Source organism: Mugil cephalus, chromosome 6 (genome assembly GCF_022458985.1).
Source record: "Mugil cephalus isolate CIBA_MC_2020 chromosome 6, CIBA_Mcephalus_1.1, whole genome shotgun sequence".
NCBI lineage: Eukaryota > Metazoa > Chordata > Actinopteri > Mugiliformes > Mugilidae > Mugil > Mugil cephalus.
The window spans coordinates 7742823-7770702 of NC_061775.1; the positions used below are offsets into that span (position 1 = coordinate 7742823).

Below are 27880 nucleotides of genomic sequence, written 5' to 3' on the forward strand. Positions count from 1 at the left end.
AGCTAATAATGTAAATATGTAAATTTACAAGCAAAGCCGAAACAAAGGCAACAAGATTTGTTTGAGTTTTCTTGAAAACATTTCACTACTCATCCAACAGACTTTAGCTTTGTTTTTAGATATACCATGACATGCATAACAGAACGTTCACAGATGTTTTCGCTTTTTTTTGATAATGGTGGTTCACAGTAACATCATAAAAGTTCAATGCAGTGATTGTTATGGAGTGCATGTAGCGATCCAAATCCAACATCAAGTCCACCTGTTTTAATGAGAACAACACACCGGAACTAATTAGCAAGGAACTTGCTAATTCAATATCAACTTTGATCAAGTAAAAATTAGCATGGTTCGGTATGCAGCACTTCTCCCCCTTACCTAAAGAGGAAATATACAAAGATGCACGACAGACTCCAACTCAGCCTGCCTTTATGAACATGGACATCTTGGAGTGTCGTGAGAAGTGAGGCGGATTCTTCGCCTGCAGCTGATCATTCATCTCTATGCTCTGTCTAATCACATTCACAGCTCCGCATCAGGGGCTTCATGCTGTATGTGTGTGTGTGTGTGTGTGTGTGTGTGTGTGTGTGTGTGAGTGTGTGCGCGCGTGTGTGTGAGCCTCACGTGTACCCTTGCGTGGCGTCCTGCTGACAGGGATCACATCGCACCATGAAAAACATACACTTTTATAGCAAGACAGCGATTTACAGTCCAAAGTAAGTATTCATGTTCCTCGACTTAGAGTGAACTCATATGAGCGTGGTCCCAGTTGGCCTGTGCAGTCACTTTAAAAAATACAGTAATACTTTATCTAAGAAGCACATTTCAATATGAACTAAATGTTTTGCAAATAGGTGGAAATACACAAAGAACCACACAAACAGAAGCTAAAAAGATACAAAGGAGATTGTTATTATTTCTGGAATTCCAGAGGAAAATATATCTCTGGCAAAGCCGACCTCTGACCTTGTTTTTGGCCTTGAGGAGGTAAGTGGTAGACGAGAGAAGAGAGAGAAACCACAGTTCTCCACGGAGAACTATCAGGCTTTTTAAAATAAAGTCTGCCAAACATGGTTTTAATCAAAACTATCAGTGCGCTGTAAATCTTATGTCAGGCACATATGGTAAAGTGTATAGATAAATTCCATTCAAAGCCAAGGATCCCGAAACACATCTAATATTTCCCTTCCAATAAAGTCGTACAGTGCTGCAGGGCCGCGGCGCCGCGTAGCTCGAATGAAGAGATCCACGACATCGCGGTCTGAAGCGCGTCTCTGGTGAGGAACGGAGAGCTGTTTGTCACGGACTGTCAGTCAGCGTGCGGCCCGAGCTGCAGACATCGTGGTCACGTCGCAGCTACAGAGAGCAAGGCCTAAGACGGCTTTAACGAGAGTAACAATGGCATGATATCATGGCTGTCTGAGTGGCCTTGCAGAGAGGATAATGGGATAACTGCTCCGAACCATTTACAGGAGCTCAAATGAAATTCTGTAAAGCACCGAGGGCCTGTATAAGGGATCCCTTGTTAATCATGATGCAAGATTGCAAGATTGGGTTTTTTGTAATGTCTGAATGACTCTGCAAGCACCAGACTGCTTTTTATGGCTGATGGCATCAATCACTCTGACACTTTTTGTAATTTCTCGGTTACTTACAAAGATGCGCAGGTGTCGGGCACACACCAGGCCAATGGAGCCGTTCTGATCTGGGCCACAGATCACCAGAACTGTAGGCTGCTTCTTCCCTAGAGAGCTGAGAGGATAGGCCTGGCGGGGAGACAAGGAAAAATGGAAAGAAATGGAGGGATGAACGAGGAAATGCAAACGCATCAGACAAAAGGAGCAGAAAGAAAATGCATGGGTTCACTGATAGAAAACTTTGTTTGCACTATTTGGTTTTATCCTCCGACTCAGGCTTCCCGCTCAGCACAGGTCACTCCTCCGGCACCCCAGCCTCTCCGTCACACTCAGCATGCCAGGGATGCCAGACAAGGGAGGAAACGGCACCGCTACTGTCTCTTCTGTCTGTGAGAGATGGTCCAATCTCATTAAAATAACCCTGGCAGCAGTGGAAAAAATACCGGTGTCCTCGCCACGGGATGCTTCCGTAAATATCACACACTTTCCATCTGCGTCCCGACTGCCACGAGCCGCTGGCATCTGCATCGTTTGCTGGCCGCACATCCCCTTGTAAATCACCACGCACCTTCGCGAACGTGACAGGTATTCGACTGCGGATCTGTCATGCCAAGTGGTTGAGCCTCCATCTCCTAACACCCTAACCCTAAAGGGCTATGCGCCCGAATTAAATTTCCACAGATTACTCAAAGTAGCAGATTTTATGTGATTAGTAGCTGATACTTTTGGGAGGTTTGTTGGTTTTTATTTAGACTTTTAGCATCACTGCATCAGGCAAAAACGCTGTTCGGCATGATTTTATCAATTAGAAGAAGAACTTGAGGGAGAACTGACATCATCCAGAAACCTCTTCCAATTAGAACCCAATAAATGTGGGACCAGCTAGGCCAGTTTTGACACTGTCTCAAATAGCTGCTCACAGTAATGCCTTTGTTCACAACAAATTAGTAGTCGAGTCGTGTAAGAATTTTGTAATTACAGGGCACATATAAAAGGAAGAATAACGCATCAATATAACAAAACAAAACAAACAATACACTGCAAACTAAATAATGTTGTAGCTAATTCCAATTGAGGATATATTATGATAAAATAATTGCAGTCGATCCTGGGCCTCCATGTGTGGGAGACAAATTCTTCCGCTTTCCGTGGAACCACTTTCACTAATGTCTTCAGCACACCACATTAGATAATTGGACATAACAAGACTCAGAGCACATTAATGGGAGCAATGAATCCAGGAGAAGAGACAGTTATCTCTATTGTAACAGCTCAGCCGAGAAATCATCACACTGACTCAAAGAGATGGAAGAGAGACTGCTATGGCCGCTGGGGGGCCAGGGGGCTGGCGGTAATGTTAAGAAAGTAAAAAGGAGTGAGGAGTAGAAGACTTACTGAGTTTTCCCCTATATGTCCGTGTATACATGTGGCAAATTTCTGACTTTCTCCACTGACCTGCTCCCATGAAATAAAAGTTATCTGTAATTACCTCAGCACCAAACGTATAAGAAAGTGCCGGGCCCTGCTTCCAATTCACCCACACACAGTAGGTGTTATTGAACGAAAAGGAAAAAAAAAATCAAAAGATTAAAGGAGCAGAGAAATGGCAGACTTAAAGCTGCGGCGATCAATATTTTCTGTGTAACGTGAAAGGGGTTGCCTCTGGGGATGAACCCGCAGAGAATTACAACACCTCTCAGCAATTACTTTTAGATATACCAAAAGACCACTTGGATCATTGTTTTGGGGATTGGGGGGTCACATTTTTCCAGAGGCAGCAGGCCGCTATTTTCGAACTCCTCTCGTAAACCTGGCATTCACTACTTCACTGCAGAGTGTCAGACAGACAAAATTAGCAATTAGCTTGTTAACTTAGTGCCTAATTTACGACGGTAAAATGCTTTTCTTGACACATTTTAGTGTCGTATTCGCTGCAATACGACACACAAAATGGAGCCGTCCTGCAGTGAGGTTGTTTTTGTGGTCTTCTCACTTCTGTAACATAAAGGTACAAAAGAAAACATTGGGTCCATCCAATCCCGAGAACACATCAAGAGCAAAGACAGATTCACAAGCTAATAAAGGAGTTGCAGGATCATCCCATGGTGCAGTTTCATACGCTGCTGGTAACACTGATGGGACGTATTAAAAATAAGAACGCAGATTTGGACAGTACTCCCGGCAATGTCTAATAATTTAGTGACACGCAGTTTATCAAAAGCCATTGGGTGATTGGCTGCATGTGCTCTGGCTCTGATTGATGACCCTGGTGAGGGCCACGAGTCGAAACTCAGCTTTCTAATAAAGTTGTTTCATTTACTACAAGTGCGACTGGAGTCTTGACCTTTCTACTGTGGCTCTGATGGGTCAAAAAGGCTTTTGATTGTAATACACAGGTACTCAAACCCATTCCATGAACGTAAATGATGAAAAAGTTTCAGTACTGGCATGTAAAAATGACTGACAGCCCATGGGGACATATATATTTTTAAATGTGCACATGTTGTGGTCGTACAAACTCCTAAACTCACCTAATCAGTATAATTAGATAATAGTTTGACATTGTTTTGCTGTCCCCCAAAGTAAATGGAAAAAACAAAGATATGCAGATTTCATTCAAACAAGTTCCTCATGTGGAACAAAAACATACAGCCTATATTAGTTTAGCCATCTTGTGCCTCTTTTATGACTCAGTCTCATTGTTTTTTCTGTCTGTTTTTTTTTTCTTCCAACATATGCATGAGAAGGCTTAATGACCGTTTCAGTAAATCTTGAGGACCATTGGGAGGATCAGTGATATCAGTGCTGGAGCCATTTCATGCTGCTGGAGAAACCATTAGAGCCACACACTGTTGGAGGTGAGCGGCTATAAAGGGAACAGGCTGGATCAGTTCATGCTGATGCATAATGAAGCATTCGTGTAAACTCACTGAGAGGAAAAGCTCTTGTACCGTACATCTATTGAAGCTAACCGTAGTTTTTCAAATGCGCCACTGAAGATATGAAAGTAATTAGCAAAAGGGGAGATAAAGAGTCTTCCTAATGGGGTCTGAGCTGTTGATTGTGCCTTTTTTGTTTGTTTTCACTGAGAAATAGCGGACAGGTTTGTTATAAATCTTAAATTTCCCAACTAGTTTAATCACCGTATTAAATACCGCTCAAAAGTATGACCTAATTCCTTCATGTTTTTGGATTTGGGTTTACACAAATTTATCGCAAGCAGTGATGATAGCTTCTTTTTTCCCTTTATGAAGTGAAACATCTCAGTAAAAGCAGACCTATTAGATACTCGTCATTCCCACATCACGTCACTTGTTTGAGACAGTTTAAACTTTAAACAAATCAGTTTCAGAGAGAACAGCATTTTCTGTTTGAGTCTTAAGGTAATAAATTTGTCTAGGAGTTTTCCAGCGTGCGAGATATTTATGATATTTTTGATGTGTGTAAGGTTGCTGTGAGTGCAGACAGGTGGTTTGTTGCATCTGCTGAGCAGGTTTGTGATCGGGTTGCTCCTTTTTAACTGTTTCCACGGCAGCTATAGGCCTAATGCTTGCTTATATACTAGTTATATATATGTATATATATATGCAAATGCTTGTAAATTATCAGTAACTTGTGTTACTAATCTTTTTATATGAGCAGTTATGAGAGTCCAGAGTGGAGCGCTGCTATGACCCACCTCCCATATACCTAGGAGAAAATATGCCTGTCTTGATTATAATAACGTCTCTAAGGGAGTCGTACCTCTTTGAAAATAAATGTTAAAGGCACATGATCCTTCACCTCCAATCAACTAGAAAACACGATGTGAGCCTGAGAAAACATTCAGGGTCCTAAAAACACAAATAAAGTCACATATGCAGAAAACTATAGCTTTTTAATATTTGCACTAGGAGACCAAACTAAAGTCAAGGGGCTCCTGTAGCTGAAAACCTATAGACTGATTTACTGCTGTGTGGTAACAAAAACGTCTCCTGTCTGCACTCAGGTGCCGAAAAGCCTCAGACTGATACAGATACAGAAACACACACACACACACACACACACACACCGTCTGGACCTGGTGGTTGCGGCGGCTACTTTTGGAACAGTGAAGGGATTACTTACAGAAAACCTATAATCTATCTGGCGAGCAGAGGTGTAGGTGTGTGTGTGTGGTTGAGCACATGCTGTTTGTATGCTAGCCAAGAGCAGTGGGCCAGCAATGAAATCAGTGAAATCAGACTGTCTGCATCTCCTTCTACTGTAATTTTCCTTAAATAGCAGTGATGTCATGTAAGCGGTAGTGCGCTACTGGCGGCTGTGGGCAGCGCCGATCCACAGCATCCAGGCCGTGTTTGTCTAGTAAGGCTATGCTGTAGGGGCTGGTGGTGGAGGGTCAGGCGTGGGGCCAGCGGCGGCCGATGATAATAGAGGGGAAGTGGATGCGGTGGGTTAAATCATACTCTCTGGGGGAGGACATAAATTCTCCACTTCTGACAGACGCTGCCACTTCTCCGTGCCCCCTCCCCACCATCTCACGTCTGTTTTTGTTTTTTTTCTCCAAACTTTAAAGGCGTCTCATTAAGCCGGCGCTGCCACTTCTTTTCGTAACTTTACCCGTTAAACTTCTCATTTGCGCTCCTGCTCTTCCTCCGTTTCTTTTGTCTTCTTTCTCCGCTCCTTTTTCCCCTCACCCCTCCCGCTGACAGAAAAGCAGGGTTTCATGTGTCCTGTAGCTCAGACTCTTATTCATCACAGCCTGCTGAAGAGCCCGCTGAGGAAACCAGTGTGGCGTTAAACCAAGTCAGTGGTCTGGTCAGAAGGGAACCACATGTGTTCCTAACAGCCCTCCGCTGACACATACACACACATACACGACTTGACAAACTCCAGATCACAGCGAAACTGCAGCCACACCAGAGAAGAAGAGCTGGACGAGTGTGTTTTGGTTAAGGAGCGCTGCCACTGAGTGAGGTCAGGTGCTGTGCCCCGAGGTGAGCCTCTCAAATGTTTGGAAGTAAATGTCACCGAAAGTTAGGCCATTTCCTCCCCACCGCAATTGGGTGTTTTGTATGGAAGTTAATGCAAATCAGGAAAGCGCGAATGGCAACAGCTGCGACTTTTTGCCCCCTTGTACAATCAAGCGGTCGCACCAGGAACACGGCGAGTTTTATGGTGATTACAGAGGCTCAAAGTCAGGGGACGTTAAAGGGAACGGGGTGAAATTCGATGACCTTTTGTTGAGCGATACACGCTGGAGGCTATTAAGCAGATTTGCTCGGGAGTGGATGCGCAGAGGCCACACTCGACTCGAGCATTTAACTGTGGTTCTGGACTGGGTGTCAGAAAAGTTCAGTAATTGGCTAAAAAAAAAAATTGCATGACATCCTTTGATTTGAACATGTTAGGAAAGCATTTGGGGAATTTGAAAAAAAAAATCCCCCTAAAGAAAGATTTGATTGGGTTCTTGTAATCCCCGCAAAGCTGGCATAAGGACTGAAAAACAACTTTGACATTTTCGAATGGTTATTAAATGTTTGCAGTGTTGAACTTTGTAGCTGTTTCACTGCTGCGCATTAACAAGACAGAAGGAATAAGGACAACATCTGAACATTAGGACTGAACTGCTAGTGACGCACTAAATCTGGTAAGAGTAGTAACACAAACACGCGTCATGGTTTATGGTAACCACTGCTGAGACTCGGGGCCTCCGGTTTAATGATCCAAAGAAACAAGCTTTTGAAATCATAACTGTAACTTCAAGCAAAGCTCCATTTGTCTGTTAAAATCAAACTGTAACATCAACATGCATCAACAAGTAAAGTATTTGTTGCAGCTCTTATTTATTGAAATAATGTTGAACGGACAAACCCGTGACTGTGAGACATATGGAGACATGTGAATCCCTGGATGGGTAGTGGTTAGAATAGAGTGTGGGTGACAAACGGGCGAGGTAAAAGTCACGGGAGGAAAATAAAACATGTACAGACCTTAGTGATGGCCAGGGCGCATGCTTGTCCCCAAATCTCTATCAGCTGCTGCTGTCCAAACCTGTAGTCCTTCAGTAGTTCTGTCTCGATCGCTGCCATCTCCCCTTTACTGACAGACACAGGAAAACACACACTGTTAGTAAGAAAGGTTTCATGTTTATTAATCACTGTGTACATTAATAAAAGAATCACCAAAGAAGCTGCATCATGTCTCTTGCTGCCTCGTCGGTGTCAATATTGTACCTTACTCAGGCACTAAAGCAGCAAAACATTATGACCACTGGCAGGAGAAGTAAATAACATTGACCATGTTGAAACTCAGTGTTCTGCTGGGAAACCTTTGGTCCTGGCATTCATGTGGATGTTACTTAGACATGTACCACCCACCTAGACCAGACCAAACAAGTGACAGTGAATCCTTGATGGCAGGGGGTGATGAAAACCACTCTTAACAGCCTCCGGGAAATGAGGTCACAAAGCATGTGATCAATATACCGAGCTGCGGCCTTTACGCTAGATTACACATGCTAGTTGTCGCCTGTGTAACTATGAACTGAACACGAGCTGACGTTTATGTATGTGTCTGCACATTTGTGATTTTATATTCACATGTATTCTTTCTGCACTGATTACTACGTTGCTTCCTACGGCTGCTCGCTGCATGGAGACCGTGTGACTAATGCTGCTTTTCCGAAGCTGGTGCCGCTTTCAGCACGAAGGTGTTTGTCTGTGTGTGCATAAGTGTGACAAATGCACAGCAACGGGCAGGTGACGTGGCCACAGCCACGGTGCTGTCACCTGTTATTCAGAGTATGAAGAGCACAGACTGGGTGAAACCAATGCATTCTGCCTTCTACAATCTGAGATGTGGCTCTGTGAAACAGAAGCATCCCTATTACTCTACAGACACCTGGAGGCCTTGCTCAGTACTGCATCTCAGAATAAAAAAAAAAATAAAAAAAAAAAACCTGGTTGATGAAACAGTCACATTGAGAATAAGAAACGTGTGTCAGCTATTCAACAGAATCACCCTCTATGAGGATTATTATTCAGGCTAGCTTAAATATTTGATTGTGGCATATTAGAAAACATTGAACACATTCAAGCTCTGGAGACCAGTAGTAGCAGAAGAGGTGAAAAAAAAAATCTATAATGTACATCTAATCAGCTTAGAGTCAACAAGGGCGCCCCAATCCCATTCACGTCACCTCTGAGTGGGAGTGAAAAGCTCTTTGTGAGAGGGGATGTACAGTACATATGTGTGTGTATTTCATTGGGTTACATCATTTGGGCTCTTTCTTGTTTCATCGTGTGCCGACATAAAAAAAACACAATGAGGAACTCTGGAGAAGAAAATGTAGCACACAAGATACTGACGTCAACTGTATAGTAACTTAAACGATGATGATTTCCCAGTACTGCAAATATCTATCTATCTATCTATCTATCTATCTATACTGTGTACAATGTTTTTTTTTCAGAGGTAATAATGCTGTATTATTTCACTTCTACACATGAACCAGTTCAACCCATTTCTCACAAAGCCTCTAAATCCTATTGTTCTGTTTTTGTGGAACAATCACAGTCAAGGACTGTGTCACAATCCCTAGCCTGGTCTCCGTGCTCGCAGAGGTGTAGTGCTTTTTATATCTTTAAAAGCAAATAATATGTACACACTGGTCTTGTGGCAAAAAGTACTGCTAGGCCTTCTTGTGCCCCTTTTAGGCATAAGGCACAACCTTGTGTGAGTGTGTGTGCGTGCGTGTGTGTTTGTGTGTCGGCAAGCCAGTGCATCCAAGTGGGGCTCCTGGCATTTACCTGTGCCAGTGGAGCGGCAGCAGCTGTCACCCACGGCTCACCTCAGGGATGTTTCCTGAGTCGCAGTGACAAGTTGATCTTTGGAAAGTTCACCTCAGTCCACAGGGTTAGCGTGTGTTTTGCTGCTGTTTATGTCAGTGGCGGAGCCAAATTGATTGTGCCCGTACATGCGCGTTTGTCTTTAAAACAGAAAAGGTGGAAACAAGCTGATCTGTACAAAAATAGGTGCGTCTCCCGGTGGGAGGGGAAAACCTCAGCAGTGGACTGATATCATGCTGCATGATGGGCAATTACTATCGATCCTCAGCACTAGCGACAAGTGTTGTGGGTGTGAAGCTCAACAGCTGCTAGCCACAAGGAAGCAGCGCACGTCATTCAGGACATAAAGACAAACGGCTACATCATACTGCAAGTCTCTTCAACTACGAGCTCCGATCGTGCTCACAATTCTTAATCAGATATTTATTTACCCAAACCCACGCTGAAATACATTTGAAAGTTCAGAACCACTAATCTTATTTTTTTATTTTTTAAAGGCAGAAGGTTTCAACATCAAATTTCTTGAAAAGAAAACTGGGCATGCGAGCACAAGCCAGGTCTGATTGGCAAAAATAAACAGATGTGTGCTTGTGTGTGTGTGTGTGTGTGTGTGTGTGTGTGTGTGTGTGTGTGTGTGTAGTGTAACCACACAGAAAACTTGGATCCTTGTGAGCATTAGCTTCTGTTGCACCTGTAGCCACAGTCATTAAACAGCCAGCGGCCTCTCCCAGGAGGGAGAGCTGATTTCCCCATGCTGCGTGCAATGTGCTCCTGCAGTGTGTCACCTTCAGTGGAGCACTGCGCTCAGCTATGATCGCAACCTGCTTAATAAGTCTGTTTACCTTACACATGAGATACGGTAAGACGAAACTTTAATAGAGCCATTGGGGATAAGGAACAGGAGAATATTCAGTTTATAAAAATATATAACAGATATAATAGGAACAGAAAAACAACTTGTGTTACATACTGTATAAAGTTATTCAATTAGTCAGTCCTGCTGAGTCAAAGTGTCAAAAGCACCACAAAGTCCACCAACTAATACCAGCCTGTAAGTTTCTTAGCTGTGAGGCATCCTCGTGTCACATGAGAGATGAACGCTCTCCTTACTATCAGGGGCTCTTATATATATATATATATTACACAGGAAGACAGAAATAGCCCCATTCCACCCTCTTCCTCTCAGTTTGTCTAATTTGCACCTTTCCACAGTGATCCGCTGGTGAGATAAGAAGAGGGGTTCAAATGACTGGAAGATTGGGTCTCAAGCCACCATTTACTTAACTGCAGGGAGGAGCTCTGTGTCACAAGTGAGATATAGACTGACATCCGTATCTGTGTGTCTATATGTATGAAAATAAGCTGCTTCAAAGAAAATCCACTTTGCTAACAGCGTCCGCTCGCATTGTTTATCGTCAGTCACCTTTGTTTATAGCCACACCAACATTAAGTGCACGGCTCATCCCGGGTGAAATATCTCAGCGGCTGTTTGACCGGAGCATTCGTGCTCCACAGATAACGACAGTGGCGGTGCAACCATGACACTGATATATATCCACCTTTTTGGCTAAGAACTTACCCACCTTGGACTGACACAATAAATTAGATAGTATCATTCCACACTGGAGTCGGCCACATTCACGGTATAAACTGAGCAAGGGGTCTAGAGGTGATACTGTGCCCCGTCAGCTCAACACTGCGGGACAATAATCTGGTAAAAAATATATATGGTATGACTTCCTTGACTTGGTACCGCTCAGATAATTTTCATATTAATAATGCTGCAGTATAAAGGAGTAAGGTCTATTTGCCTCAATGTTGCTGAAAGAACTTTACTGAGTTACAATCTCCTCACTCCTGGTGGGACCTAATAGAAGCACCCCACTGCTGCCTGCAACAAATTTACTGTTGTATAATGGACTAAGCTGTTGCCTACCAACTAAAAGTAAGACATGTGCATCACAGAAACTGTCCTGTCCTGTTAAAGAGCAGGTAATGATTAATCAGATTTCTAGAAAAGGAATAAAGACGCGCTATTCATTAGTTCCACAGTCCTCTTTTCTACCTGACCTCTCATGCATTGTCTGTCCACCTTCTGCTCTATCTAATACTCAGCAGCTGCTATACTTCAGGTCTTTTAAACACAAATTAAGTACCACATGAAAAAAAAACAAAAAAAAAACAACAACATACAGAATAGCAGGAAAAAGTGTCCTGTGTATTTTTCTGCCCTCCTTGCTGTATTAATCTGTGACATTTACATAAAAATGAACATTTTTTTTGGTGCTGTCAGTAGAACGTGGTGATGATTCAGCCTGAACACTGTGCACTGAAAGCTTTTGTGTTTTGCGCAATTGTTTCTGATAATTATCCATTATAGTGCACAGTAGGTATCTTGATAAAGAGCAATATCCATGGAAAAATTACAGGAAACAACGTAGTAGAGATGCTGATTACAAAGCACTTTTTGGAAAATCATCACTGACTCTAAAATATTCTAAAAACTACGAACCTGTTATGTTTGTATGAGCTTGAATGAATGTACAAAATGTTGTACCGGTTTGTCAGTGGACTTGTGGATATTTCTCTTTATTAATTCAAATTAATTCATTTAAATGTGTCACAACAAAAGCCAAAATGTCAATCTGGTAGTTGTGCTAAAACTACGTTACGAGCATTTATGCACATTTCACATCATTCCACTAATCTAAAAAAAAAAAAAAAAAAATGAAACAAGGACAACTGGACTTGAAGGGTTTCTCGAAGGCATTTTGCCGCTTGTGCTAGAAGCTTCTTCAGTTCCTGAAATGAAGTTTGTTCCAATGCAAGGGCAGAACAAGGCCTTGGTCCTAGAACTGAAGCTACTTGGATGAGACTCTACAAGTCCAGTTGTTTATGTCATGACCTGGATAACTGGAGAACCAAAGTGGTGGTCTGACCAACCCACCGTTGTAGCCCTTTGTAGAGTGACGCCTTCACTGTAAAAAAGTTGCAAGTAAAATGTCATGTATGTGAGCAGTAGTGTCTAATGTAAAAAGTCCAATCGTACACTGTGCATGAAATGCATCTGGAAAGTCAAGTAGACTGCAATCAGGAGTGGTTGGACTGTGGGGGTTGGTGAATGGTATGGGTTTTTGCATTTGTTTTTCTTTATTTTCCTCCTGCAATTATCTGTCTGCTGTATGAAAAATGCTCCCTACAGTTAAAAAATATATTTGTTTTTAAAATGGATTAAAAAAAGGGGGACCTTCCATAAAACCATGTTCACTGCATCCTGTATGAACGTGCAACAAAAAAAGCTTCTGCCTTCCTGCCCTGTCTTTTGTCCTGTCCCTGTCTGTGCCGATCTCACCTTATAAATCACTCTAGTTTATTCTCCTCCATTTTCTTTCTCTACATTACCTTCCTCTTCCTCGCACTCTGCAACCTATTTGAGGTGCGCTGATGAAGGTTCTCACATCACTGAGGCAGAGTGACGACAGATGGTGAGAGCAAAAGCCAAAGAAAGAGAGAGAGAAAGAGAGAGGGAAAGAGAGAGGGAAAGCGTGAGGGCAGGGAGGTGACTCAACCTGGATGATTCCATCCATTAGTTTTTACTTAGAGGTTTTTGATCTGATCAAGGCTGCAGCTACAGTGGTGTGAAAAAGTGTTGGAACCCTTCCTGATTTCTTTTCTTTTTTTTGCATGTTTGTCAAAGACAACACAAGTAAACACAGAATCCAGTATTTAAATTAAGTTATTATCAAGGGAAAGCAGCATCCAAACCTACAAGGCCCTGTGTGAAAAACTGAAAACGTCTAATTTTTCTTCAGCCTCACATTTATTTTAGCCTTGTAGATAATCTCATTATAGACCATCGATCTCGTTCCTCCTAAAAGTCTTCAAGTCTTACACTGATGGACAGCCTTGATCTCGTCCTACCAAGCTTCAGAGAAGCTTGTACTACAGTATGTTACTAAATGATGACTCCCCTGCAATTACAACCAGATTATCAGTGGGCTTTCCCAGGCGTACGTCTGTATGTGTGCATCTAATTTAACATGTGTCTTTCATCATCAGTCACACTCCCTGCAGTGTCCCTCCAGGAAGTCCTGCAGCACCCAGCTAAGAGACGACGTAAAGGTGAAAAGTCAGAAGAGAGAAAAACGTGCAGTGATTCAAACTGTTTGAAATTAAGAGACTACGTAAGGAAAGGAGGAAAAAAAAAGAAAGAGAGATGAAGTGGAAACTACTTTTAAAATAACATGAACAGGAACACCAACAGAGCATGACATATAACTGGATGATCTGAGAAGAAAAGCAAGTAATAGCATGCCTGTTTGCACTTTTGTAGTGCAAGATGTCAATAAAACAACACAAACAGAAGCAGTTCTTATATTAAAAAACAACAACAACAACAACAATTTCCTGTTTTTCCACAAGTCATTGTTATTATTTATTGAGTTAAATTCACTTCTCCTGATCAGAGTACTGGTAGTTTTGTTTACGGAAAGTAAATATTAGTAGTATTTTCTTAATGGCTTGTAGTTCTTATGCAATTCAAGGTAAAATACATCAATGCACTGTAGCTAACATACATATTAGTAAACTTTCCTGTTGTACTTAATTCTGTGTTAAGATTAGTTTACCTGTAATCAGGTCCTTGCTTTGTTCATCTTTACATACAGTCTATGTGCATGTTTCCAGGCTGAGGACATGACACGACGAGTTTTGAAGCAACTATCCCTGGAATAATTAACGCTGTCACGTTGCAGCCAGCCAAAAACTCAACTGAGCGTACCTCATAATAATGTGGTGAGAGCGCTTGACCGCATTCAAAGTCATATTTGTATATTCTGGAAGCATACATTCACCATTTGCCGCTGCTTAATCGGATGGACGAGGTGCAGCAGCAGAGGGAGTGCCGCCTCACAAACAGTCACAGCTGGCAGATAGGAGCTGGCCCTGTGCCTCCATATGGTCCCATTCTAACTGCCCAGCATGAGCCGCTTCGTCCTGCTCAATTCTTATCAGATCAGGGCGTCGTGATTCACTTTGTTTCAAGTCTCCTTGGGCGATAATTTGGGGCCGACTGTATGCCGTTTATGTGTGTGTCTGCATGTGTGAGAGAGAGACACACAATCACATCCGTACAACGGTCTCCAGTAGCATCATTCTTTTAAATCAGGCTTAATCAGTTTAGCCGTCTGCTCTTGTACCTCATATCCGCTACAACCAGACAGACATTCTTAAGATAATGGCAATCAGTGGCTCCTGCATTTTGCTCTCATAACTCATTTCACCCCCCACCCCCACACACACACACCCATGCACCTGTAGACACATGAAAGATGAACGCGGGTTATATTTACCATATGCCACAGGTGTTGGCAGGCTCACTACTACATTATATTTCCTATATGTGTGTGTGTGTATGTGCTCTCTTGAGCTAAAAATGTCGGTGGGGTCCGATCCATGAGTCAGGTCTACTTATCCTTCATTTTTAGATGTCATGTGACCACAAAAGGAGAAGGGTTGTTATCTAGATGGATGAGCACCTGCCCACACACACCCTCGTGCACACAGAGACACACACACAGGTCTAACAGATGCATCCGAGAACAACTTGACATGTGCTGCGCACACACTCACAGGTTACATCATATTGTGGCCCCTTTTGTGGTTTTAAATCCTTTCTCCTCCAGAATATCCATTAATGACCTCTGCATCTGATTTAAGCCCGGCTACCTCAGTTTGAGGCCGGAGGGGCAGCAGTATCATAAATTACAAAGCGTGTGTTGTCACATTTAATTTGTTTCTACCGCGGTAGAGTTTTGTCCTCCAAGGTAGCGGAAGCAGAGCAGAATGGCTAACATGATTTATGAGGCCGCTGGCTAGGATACGTCAGACCGATGGCCTATATGTGTTACTAAGTGACCTGAAGTTTAATAACAGCAATGCATCAGTTGCCCTGAGCTTTAGATAGAATGGCTTGGCTTCGCATTCAGTCTTGCGTTAGTCCTATACGACGCCATTTGAGTTTTCACCGTATACCCACCAATAACCACGTTAAAACAGAAACCTCTTTCCGCTCCATACAAGAGGTAAGGTGCAGTTCCATCATGTTTGTGTGAGATGCTGATGATGGATACATCTATAGAAGAAAAAAAGGTGACCTAATTTTCCTCCCATGTGATGCCCTGGTGCCATAGCAACAGAGTTGCCAGGAGCATGTTACTGCACACAACAAGCATGCCTAGAAGAAAAAATAGTTCACTACGTCCATTTCAACATACAGTAGCTGCACGTTGCAGCTGACCCACGGTATGCCAAGGTACATTTTAATGGGGCTTTCCTCTTCTAAGAACATTTTAACATCAGCAGTGTGGGTACATTCCCAGAGCTCCTTCAGGTTTGGTTTAGAAGATTCACCGTTTTTGTACATAGTCACATTTTTACTGCTTTACTTGATCATCTGAGCTGAGCTGTAGAGAATGTTTAATTTGTTAAACTGATGGGCACAATAGACTACATGTGATGTGAAACAGATTGCACTGATAAACCCACACATCCCACGCTCACAATGCCACTCAGCTCACGGTTCTGACTCTCTGGCCCACCACCTCTCATAAGTCCATTCTGACTGCTGCTTTCACTGAAGCTCACTCTTCTCTGTCTGTTAAAAGTGGCGGACAGACAACATTAGCAACGCAGTGGACATGTTCCTACAAGGTTTGGTAGGCACCAAACAGTTACAGGTGACTTGTGGAGTTGTTTCATGTAGCTCTAGGCAGAGTGAGAGATAACAGATAATGAGGCGCAGGGCCAACGCTGATGGTTTGAAAGCTTAAACTAGAAAAGAGAGTGAGCGCAACAGAGTTCAGTACAAGCAACAAAAAAAAAAAAAAAAAAAACAACAAAGAATGAAGAATCACAAAAGTGAGAGTAGCATGAGGTCACTAAACCTGTAGCCTACAATAAGTTCTTTATCCAGAATTTACTGAACTTGAAAATATTTTTTAGCTATTTCACATATTTTGCAACACTGCCACCAAGTGACTGCAGGCTTCTACAACAGGTTGGTGCATCTGCAAAGGTCAAAGGTCAGAGCTGTGCATAGCACAAAATATGATTTTTTTTCTGTTTTTAGAAGCAGAAAATAAAAACTGACCACTTTTTGTTAATCCCTTCTGGATGCTGATAAAGAGAAAAAAATCTATTTTAATTTTTGAATTTTATTATGAAATTCAAATAACCGCTCATTTTTATTTATTTTTTTTAATATCTTTTTCTGAACAGACAATCCAATGACCAAAATATACATGAACAATAGCACCAATGCAGTACTACGTCCCAAAAATCACGATTGAACACCTAGCCTTACAATGACCAAGAACAGCTGGGAGTGGTCTGAGATGCATTTCCTCAACCACATCTCTCAGTGGTCTGGCAAGCATTGAAAATCCATCATCTTTCTGCCTCCTACACACCATCAACTCTGATGGCTTGTCTGTTTTTGTCATTGTAGTGATTTCAGTTAAAATAATTCTTGTCCAGCATTTATGAACAACAGTTAAGAACACGCTATCCGTCAGACAGTTCTTCTAGCGACTCCGTTTACCCTCTTCTTCGTCTGCGACCGGCTTTCTTGGATGTTTGAACTGAATTGTTCATATTACACATCTGGTGTGTGTGCATGGTGACTTTGCAAAAAGAAACCTTATTAGTAAAACACCTTGGTCTTAAATTTCTGGGATGTTGTTAAATGCAGTGAGGACTGAAATCTGCATCAGAGGGACAAAAAATTCTGTGTTCAGTTAAAATGAAAAACAAAAAAAGCTTCTACAAGAGACAGGTCGAAACAATTATGGCAACACAACAAAAATCAGTGAAGGATGCTTGACGGGGAAAGTGGAGAGGGAGTGGACCGGGGAAGAAAGAGAGGAGAAAGTATAAGGGCATAATCAGACCAACCAGCACCGGAGATTTTAAATGCAAAGATAAAAGGCAGGCTAATAAACCCCTGCCATGAAATAGGCAATCTTTCTAAAGTCTCCTCTGCTCCAAGGGGCTAAATAAACACTTCTGCCAGGCTGCAGAGTGAGAGCACAATGCCTCATTGCGATTCTTCGAGACAGTGTTTAATCAGCGTCAGTGCTCTATCATTATGTGGCTAATGTGAAATGGTAATTGATAGGACCACTGAAACCAACTAGAAAGGAATTGTGTGCTGTTCGTTATGTATGTTTGTTTGTTGTATTTTTAGGCAACTTCACAATCCCACAAGACCACTGGCCCATTTTGTTCTAGATGTCATGGCTTGTTAGCCACAGGACAAAGAATTGGGGGAAATAGCTTAAGAAAGGAAGAACTTAATACTAGGATGCGGAAATCACTCGGAAATATATGTGTCTGCCCAAATATATCACTGCATGCATGGCAATTCTGCCAAACTGCCCATTACAAAAAAATAAATGAATAAATCCATAGTTCTTACAAAGCTTCAAATTAAAAGAAGCAAGACATTTTTTCCCACATTGTTAAAGTGTGTTGTGTGGCTAAAACAAACCACCCGCTGAGTTTTTACATTCACTACCCAACCCAACTGATCAGTCAGGTGCTCTGTCCTCAAGAGCAGGACGGCTCATGTGTTTCATTACGACTTCTCCAGAGATGGCTTGTGGCACTTGTGGTTTATTAGTATTGCATAATTTTTCTGTTCAGTTTGCCGCACAAAAAGGCACTACAGTGTGGGGATCTCTTAACCACTAGTGTGTTCTCTGTTTGTCTCAGTTTCCTGAAGATGTTTAAACCAGTTTTGTAAATTGGTTCAAGGTAAACTTCAGTCGTCTTGGGGAATTTGAATGAAGCGTTTTTTCTGGTTCAAGCTGAGTACAGTTGCCTAAATGATCTAAAGTAATGTATTTCAAAAAAATATACTTTTTTTTATATATACTTTTGAAGTCTAAACTTGAAAAAAAAAATTGTTTTAGTGGAACGCAACGTTAAATGTCATGTTCTCTTTTATGCAGGTCAAGTTGTTATGCTCTCATGAGAGCTATCAAGAGTGATCATTTGGCTTACATTCATCACATACTGTGTCTGCTGTTCGCTAACCACTTAAAAGCTATAGTTCAGCACGTCAGTGATGTGTTTACAGCTTGTTTCCACGGCCGAGAAGTGGCAGAAACACTCATTTACGGCCGGTTTAACACCAGTCAAAGATGGATCAAAGACAAGAGGCACTTCTGCAGTACATCTGGTTCAAAAATAGCTCTTGATGTGACGCATTCAAGGAGGCTGTTGGAGAGTTTTGAAGGGAAGAGACCTCGCTTTCATTCTTTCAGATTTAGGCTTAAAAAGTCTGTGAGAAATCTGAGAGATCTGAAATGAAGCACTTCAGAGCAGTGCAAGTTAGATGTAAGCCCATGCAGCATGGGAAGGAGGTGGAAATAATTAATGGGACCCCTGGTTGATCCGTTTCAGACTTGACGTGACTTGAGACCAGATACTTATTGTTGGGTTTAATGGCAGAAGCAGGCATTTGCATAGTACTGTTGTGAAGATGAGGTGGAGATGCCTGTAGCCTGTAGGACATGTCTGTTGCAACTCTTGCCTCTCACCCTGTCAGCATCTTATCCCCCTGCCAGTTTATCACTCAGCGGGGCAACGGGACAGGTTCAGCTGTTAGGGGAGGATGCAGTAAGGGATCTCTTAATGCCAAATGTCCTTCTGTCGGTGCTGTTAGTGATTACAGACTTACAGGCTTGATTATAGTTACTCTGAAACGCATCCAGAATATATGCGTGCATTAAAATGAGGGCTCTACGTCTGCAAGTTTCTGCAATTAGATTATTCTCCAGAACAACAGCTCAAAGAGCAGCTAGTGAGGGAAATGAATGGTTTGATGCTCAGGGAGTGTGGGTGACACTTAAAGATAAAGAAAACTTGGCCTCTTGCTCTTTTTCCTGTTCTTCGTGCAGTGCCCCCATTGCAGACTCTGGTGGCCCTGCAGGAGCGAACAGAGCCTCATCCCTGCTCAGCTGGCTTGGATAGAAACGATTAATCTCCTTCCTGCTTGCATTTTTTATGGCTCTATTTTGTAGCTCTGCCAGTAAAAGGCAAGAGAGAGAGAGGATCCCCAGGCTGAGGCAGGCAGGACAAAAAAAAAAGAGGACGGGTGCTTCTTCTGCTAGTGAAAGCTCTCCAAGGCTTTTTCTTTGAACTCTCTGCACATATATTGTTCACTTTCTTCATACCTAATCATCTTGTGAGCCGGTGTGTGCGTCCATGCGCATTTGCCATAATTTTGACAACGTGTGACTCAGGACAAACTGTGAGGACTTTTTTGTTATTAATAAAAGACAGGTGGGTCAACTGGAAGGCAATTAGATACAGAACTCATGCAGCACACAAACAGCAGAGCATATTAATGAGGAAGCCTCAAACCCACGCTGCCACTGTCTCTTAGCGTCTCCCGCCTATTTGGCCAGGAGCCTTCACACCAAGCGACGTTTTGTTTCTGACAACTGCAGCCCCGCACAAGTGCGCACACACACACACACACACTGGCCGTTTATAATTGATGAGCACAGCAGTAGGGGGAGCCATGAGAGGGACCATGAGAGCCATCGTATTGAAACTGGCATTCTGCCGACCTTTCGCAGCTTGGGTGGCGTGTGTACGCATGCATATGTGTGTTTGTGCAAGTGTAAGAGTGTTGACGATGCCTGGGTGGCAGGTGGCGTAAAGAAGTGTGGGGAGAACAAGGCCAGTGGCAGAGATGATGAAGAGAGTATTCTTCAGAGGCGCCTTGAATAAAAACAACGAGGCAGACGAGAGAGTTGTTGAGCAGGCCGAGGGGCGACAGAGGAATACTCCAGTGAGCCGCCTCTGACGAGAAAAGAGTAGCGAGGCGTTATGATAAACTTGGACAAAGCGGGAGAGGCTTATGTTTGCTTGAGACGTTGAGACTGATGTGAGTCAATCGTGCAAACACGAAACTCTCCTCTGAGCCAAGTGCTGTTTTACACAAGCAATTTGCCAGCCTCTGTGGCATGGTGTTGTGTTATTGAAACCCCACTGTAGCAAGTGTGACAGCCTCACAACTTCAGAAATGGATACTAAATTCCAGCTGCTGCTCATTGTCGGCGCCGCAGACTCGCCCATGGCACCATCTCTTACTGACAGATGAGTTTGTCTGTTAAAGGTCCATGTGTGCGGCTCTAACCTGAGGCTACTGCTGGCTTTTGTAGTGACAGGCTGGATTTTGTAATGTATGCACGTGTGACATTTCCCATACATTAGAAGCAGAATGTCACACAAGCTGTGCAGCCAGGGGAGCCTGGCAGGGGGCAGTATGTGTAGTATGCACTCAGCATGCACAGTGTGCTTCTGTGGGTGTGTGTGTCTGTGCATCAGTCAGTTCTCTTCACCTCCCCCAAAGATACTGAACAGGTGGAAGAGCACTAACAGCAGGTGGGGATGGAGGTACAGATGTGTGAGCTGCACGTTGCAAAGGTGTGACAGGTAGGAGGGGCCAAGTCACGGCTGCCTACGCAAACAGACTCATCGGTTATATTACACTGGTACGAGCGCAGCCAGCCGGCAGCTATTGAGCTGACAATTGTCACTGCTATTAATCTCCATTCACAGGCTTTCATCCAGTCACCACAGCCCAATAAACGTTAGGCTTTTCCAGTATATTGCCAATAAAACTTGATTTAACAGGCATGGAGTGTCACACTTATTTCACAGTCCCAAAAACAAAACCCTCATCTCCCTCCCAGTGGTCACCATTGGTCAAAGCAATTATGCACAGTCAAAATTTACAGACCAAACTTGCAATTGCATTTTTAATATTCACATGCATTACTAATTGGTTATTCAATCCCCTCAAGGCTGACTAATCTCATTACCTTGACCTTGACTGTGCCAGGGAGGGAAATTAAATTGAGAGAGGAACTTTATTTAACTGTTACCGGTTTGAAAGCCACCTCTCTTCTTCCTCGCTCGTATCCATTTCTTTTCAAACAGTCCTTCATTTACATCCCTTGCTGGTGTATTTCCTCTCTTGATACATCCTGGCAGGCACACCCTCTTAGATGGCAACGGCAATACTTGGAGCGTGTGTGATTTATTTATTCCCACTGTTGTTGCTTTAAGCTACAAGTGGATAATTCAATGTAAAATCAAGCTGGAGTGGTACAGTGTCAAAGTGGTGCCAAATCCCTGGACAAAACAAACACGGACTCTGAGGCCAAAAAACAGAGCAGCGCTTAAAAATTTAAACAGCCCGAAAGCCAAAAGAAGTATAAACTGAATAAACATCTCACATGCACATGTTACTGATTCAGGCACAGTTTGAATTCCTTGTGAGAATGAGTCTGTGTAGGAGTGGTGGATACCCATGCATGAGTGTGTGTTCCTCATTATGTATGTATAATATGTGTGGGAGAGGTACGTGCTGACTGACTGAGCAAGGATTAGACTTAAGGAAGCTTAAGGAAGCCACTGTCATTATGCAGGGAAAGCGTCGGGTTATCCTTGATTAGTACTAGTTTGATTAAAGCGCTAGAACACACCATTCCCACTGGAACGACCACACTGGAATGCAGAGTACAATCTATCATTGAGAACAGAACATGGACCACTGGTTAAAGGACCAATGTGTATGATTTAGTGACATCTAGAGGCAAGACTGATGCCTAGGGTGTCTGTCAGATGCTATAATGTTGTAACTTCAGCTAGATATTTAGAAAGTATGTCATGCTATGTGATATGTAAAGCTATAGGTCATAGTTTCCAGGTGATGAACGTCATTGCTACTTGTCTGTCCATTTTGAGCCACTGTAGAAACAGTAGAGACACCACATGTTGAGCTCCGTGGAAGGGCAAAAGCTCCTGATGTAAATATGAAGGCCCCCTTCTAATTCGTAGTTACTGGTGATTACATAATTAAGAATGCTATGTTCCACTTCTGCTAATACAGCAAATCCATCTAAATCGGGCAAACTGGTCCCTTGAATATGAAAACACAACTCATAAACACAAACAGTCTGCTGGAGGACACTTATTGTGCTGTGCGCGCGCACACACACACACACACACACACACACACACACACACACACACTTCCAACAACTTCCAGCCCTGACTGCTTTCTTGCTTTCAAACAGCTGGCCAGTCATGTGCTTGAATTGGGTATGAATGAATGTTGGAAAATAACAGAAATTGCACTGTTCTATTTGTGCATGCAGGACCCTGCCAGCCTTGTGTCTGTCTATACTTCTTACTCACAGAACTATAGATACAATAAGTATAAAATAAAAAGGAGTAACAAACGACTAGCAGTTAGCCTTGAACTTAAAGACTCCATACTGGCTCCATCTCCTTGTCCTATTATACCTACGTATTGTCCAACCCACCTTGCTCTATTTCTTCAGTATAGCTGTGTGCCGCTAACAGGGCCACACGCATGCATATTATAGATAATACTAAAACGATGCGAATAACTTCATGCTATGCTGCACACCATGTTGTACCTCAGATTGTGGTATACCACTGTCCTGGAAGCAGAATTTCCCCTCAGGCTTTATTAAAGTCTAACTGACAAACCAACTAACTTTTTTTTTTCTTAGTTCTCTTCCTCCTTATAAATTCTTGCAAGCCCCAACAATGGTGGTACTTCGAAAGTGTTACATAAAAAGACTCTTGAGAAATTATGTCCGGTGTTGACAATCTTAGTGCCACCCACTCTCTCTCTGTGTCTTTTAACTATGGCAGACCCCCGGGCTTTATATTTACTAATTACAGTGAGTTGACAGAAATCCAAAAAGCTATAGAAACTTGTGTCGCTCCCACTCTGTCTGACTCTTTCTCATTACAGTAATTATCACATAAAGCAAACTTTGAAATAAGATTGTTGGCTATAAATGCAAGGGAAACTAGACAACAGACAGATGTGAGTTCATAAACTCCAACGTATGAGGAAATAATAAAAGAAGATAAAAACAAAAGGCTAACCCACAGCTCCTGTCCGCCTGTGTTTTTCTCATTTTTTCTCCTTCATTTCCTCATCTCTCCGGGGTTTTTGTCTGCTCCTTCTGTGTAAACATTTAGTTGATTGTCTGTTGATTCTTCTGTCTGGCTCTCCAGGCTGCTTGTCTTTTTTTACGGCATGTCTCTCTCAGCATCATCATTAACCTGCTCGCTCACAGGTCACCAGGGAGACTGCCCTTAGCAACTGTCCGTCACCGCACAGAGGAGGAAAGAATTCCTCTGCACCTCCACTGATTGCCTTATTACCACAGCTCATAGCCTGGGCTCAGAGGTGTTGCTAGGCGAGGAAGAAAGCAAACCCTTGAAACGTTTATGTCCCCGTGTGATTAAAATTAATTAAATGTTATTAAAAATCATAAATGGATTCCACTGTACGTAATATCGCGCCTTTAAGGATACACTGGAATCTGTTTATGACGATGTAATCATCTGTGAATTCTTACGCAACTTAATCAGCGCACATGCCAAACTGCGGTGTGGCTAATCAGATTCGCACATTATTGTTTTCTCTTTATAATTTTGAATTTCGAGAAACTTAAGAGAGGAGAAGGAGAGGATGCAGTAAACAGCAGCGGAAAGCTACATAAAAGACAAGTCATTTACATAATCAAAATTCAGTGACAGTGTTCCTCCGATGGGAAACAAACAGAGACACAATCAGGACTCGACAGAGCGAGACAGCAGACCCAATTAGTGAAAATTGGGAAAGCCTGCCTGGCTCCAAACACTGGCTCGCGAACACATGAGGAAGCACAATACCTGAGAACAAACACAAACACGAAATGCTCCTTAAACTCACAAGGACACAAATAGGTTCATGGAAAGAAAGATACACCGGTGATTGAGCATTTACGTAGAAAGACGGCTCCATGATGTTTCCATGTCTTTCGCTGCCTACTAGGTTTCATTACCGATCAAGTGCTTGAAAGATTCGACAGAAAGACTAGTGCGATCTAGTTTCATTATAAAGACACGTACATACAACATGTTGTAAAATTTAATTTAACCCCAGCGTCCCTGGAAAAACCCTTAACAAACAACCACCTGCGCACATCGCAGCAATCCAGAAAACAATTTGTCACTTGGGTGTAGCTGGGGTCGGTTTCCATGGCAACTGGCAGAAAACCAATGTGAGTGACAAGTGGTAATAGCTGAAAGAAAGTTCTGGGACACCATTCCCCCTCTGGATCCTATTATCAGTTCACTGGCCCTCGCCCACTCTTTTTTTCTTTCCTCTATATCCAAATACCTCCTCTCCTCTCCTCTCCTCTCCTCTCCTCTCCTCTCCTCTCCTCTCCTCTCCTCTCCTCTCCTCTCCTCTCCTCTCCACATTTTCTCTGTCTCCCTGCAGTGATTTTGCAGTGAGAAGACATAAGGCGAGTTGCTAGTGGGCATCGCTCCCATTCTGTCACCATGAGAACACTTCTCTTTCTAGTCACATTCATCAGAACAGCTCTGACCCCTGTCAGCGAGTCTCCCACAGTGTTCAGCAGGAAAAAAAAAAAAAAGAAAAAAACAGCCGAGAGAGAGAAAACTAAAAGTGGTCAGATGTGACGCTAAAGTGGATATTTTGTATAATTACCTGTTTTTAAAGTACTGAATTTTAAGAACTTTAAAGGCCTGTAGAGAGTTAGCATTCATCTCTCAGGAGCTGCTGAAATGACATTAAGAGACACAACTCAAGTGTCTCCAAAGGACACCGGTGAGAGGACTACAGTGCAGTCTCCACATTGGAGAGATTTCCTGCTTTTGTGTTTGTGCAAAATAACAGCACAACCTTTCAGAGGAGTTGAGCTATTGTGGATTTGCGAACTTGAAAAACAGCGATAAGGCAGAAGAATTTATGCCTCTACTATAAAGATATGGAACTCTGAAACTGCATAGCTGAAACATAGTTGGGTTAAGTTGTATACTCATATAGTGCAGCAAAACAGGATTTGGACCCAAGAGGACAACTCACAGACTCACTAAAAGAAGAAAAGGCAAAGTTTCCTGGGAGAATGAGGCAAGGAAAGGTCAGCAACAGGTGGGTCTGGAGGGACAGAGAATGTCAGAGGGGAAATCCAAAAAGTCAGGCCAGGGTCAAAAACAAGGCAGACAGGTTGAAACGCTCGATAGAGGATCTTGACTGACTGCTGCAACCTTCAAGGCAAAGGTCTCATTACCAAGGGGGGAGCAAAGTTAGTGACTGGCCCAGTCCTAGAGTAAAGCTGTGCATCTTGACTCACATATTACCTCACTGACTCACATACCCCGTTTGAACTGCTGCTTTCCTTTCTGGTAAAAGCCAGAACAAACTGAAAAATAGCATTCATCCCAGGGCTGTGGCCTCCTCCACAGAAGGACTGAAACACACATGCATCCACACAGCACACACAAACACACAAACACACATAAGGACTGCACTAACAGCGCTTTGGCACATCTGGTGGAATCCAGCCGTGCTTTTACACTGACCATTCAGCTGCTACTCTGTGTGTGCTGGTATAGCATTATGACCACCTGCCTAATATTGTGTAGGTCTCCCTCGTGCCTCCAAAACAGTTGTGACTCATCAGAGAATGGACATGAGCCTTCTGAAGGTGTCCCGTGGTGTTTTCATGTTTTTCGAGTTGAAACCGTTTTTGAGTGTGTGCCTGTGCCAGGCTGCATCCTGCTGGGGACGGCTGCTTCCATCTCATGTCATCTCATCTAACCGCTTGTCCTCTAAAGGGTCATGGGGGGGCTGACTCACTGGGCGAGAGGCGGGGTACACCCTGGACAGGTCGCCAATCCATCACATGCTGCTGCTATCAAGGAGTGTCATTGCTACGGGGTGGGGGTGGCTGTTCTCATCTAGGTGGGTGGTACATGTCTAAGTAACATCCACACTAATGCCAGGTCTGAAGATTTCACAAAAACAGACACTGCTTATGATTTATGGTACCTCCAAGAAAGCTGTGCTCCATCCATTCCTGAGATAAGCAAAGATCTGAAGCCATAAAAGATGCAATGCAAGCACATTGAAATCCTAACGAAAGCATTTAGCCGGGGTCCTAACACAGTTACTATGAGTTGGTATTTCGGCCATGGCAAGAATGGTTTCACACCCTGGAATAGAGCTCCGTGCGCCGTTAATCACAACACAGCCATATTGGCAGGCAAGCATTTTTTTTCTAATGACTATTCGGATGACAACTGTGAGTAACTAACTAATTAGCCTGGGGCTGTCGTGCCCCAGGACGCCAGAATAGTCGGAGACAAGCAAAGTGGAAATCGTTTTATAGTATTCCCAAAGATCCCACTACGGCAGATGTGGATTACTGCAATAAAATGCTTGTTACAAGAGACGCTGTTTCTAGCCGACAAACTCCAAAGCTGGATGTTCATCAGGAAGCCTGGCTGCGTCCATTTGGACCCCTCCAGGCTCTTGAACGCTTTCAGTGACTCGGGAGTAGAACAAAGGAAAGTTAATGAGGTAGTTCTATATATCCGGATACTCCAGGTCAGGAACATCGTCCTTGCCGGCTGTTTTAATGTTTAAAAAAAAAAAAAAAAAGCGCACATGGGGAATGATTTACCTTGCACTGGTCATTTTGTATCTGTTTAAAGTGCAGTAAACTCTGACAACCTGAAATCAGTGCTGGCGCCGTTCATTTTTCCTCCAATTTTCCTGCCAATACGGCGGCGTCAACAAAAAAAAAAGGCAAAAAAAGGAATGACAGATTGTCAGTGTATTGCAGTGCTGTTTAATTACTTGTGTCATGACATATTTAATTATCTAAGATAAGAAAATTGTGACTGAGGAAACCCTTTTCTTTTACTGTATTCAACTGACGGACATTTCTTGCTTTGATTTGTTCGAACAGAAGAGCAATGCGACAAGGTCAGTCTACACAATACTTACTACTTATGCCTATTTAAAGCCTCCTCCACCTGCCACCACCTTCATCTACACACAAACACAGAGTGATATACACATAATCTGCACCTTCCTTTCCCTCGCTCTCTTTCACGCCTGTCAGCGTTCTAAATTTAGCTTGGTAAACAAAATATTCAACAAAACGCTCACACGCAGCGACAATACATCCTGCCTGCACGCACAGTGAAGACCGTAGAAATATCACCCAGGCACATAAACACTGGCTTATTTCACACATTTAACGCTCACAGATTTACATATAAGGTGGTTTCTCAGCTAGGTGTTCCATCTAAAGCTGTCATAACATAATAAATGTGACTGGAAAATAACTGCTTAACGGCTCCAATCGATCCCCTCCTGCATTGACGTCTTTCACATGTAAGGCAGACATCTAGATGTTTCCTTCGATCTCCAGCTGTTTTCTTTTAACCTGGATCTTGTTTTCCATCGTTCGTCATTACATTTCCTCACTA

At 42.9% G+C, this 27880-nt stretch overlaps 1 protein-coding gene across 1 annotated transcript in view; it reads right to left on the reverse strand.

The window, feature by feature from the left end:
• yjefn3 (YjeF N-terminal domain containing 3) overlaps positions 1-27880 on the reverse strand; it is a 40101-nt gene that overhangs the window by 3501 nt on the left and 8720 nt on the right. The window contains exons 2-3 of the mRNA XM_047588200.1: positions 7610-7718; positions 1656-1766 (exon numbers count right to left, since the gene is read on the reverse strand). Of these exons, the coding sequence (XP_047444156.1) occupies positions 1656-1766; positions 7610-7718 (220 nt within the window). The remainder of the gene's footprint in view (positions 1-1655; positions 1767-7609; positions 7719-27880) is intronic.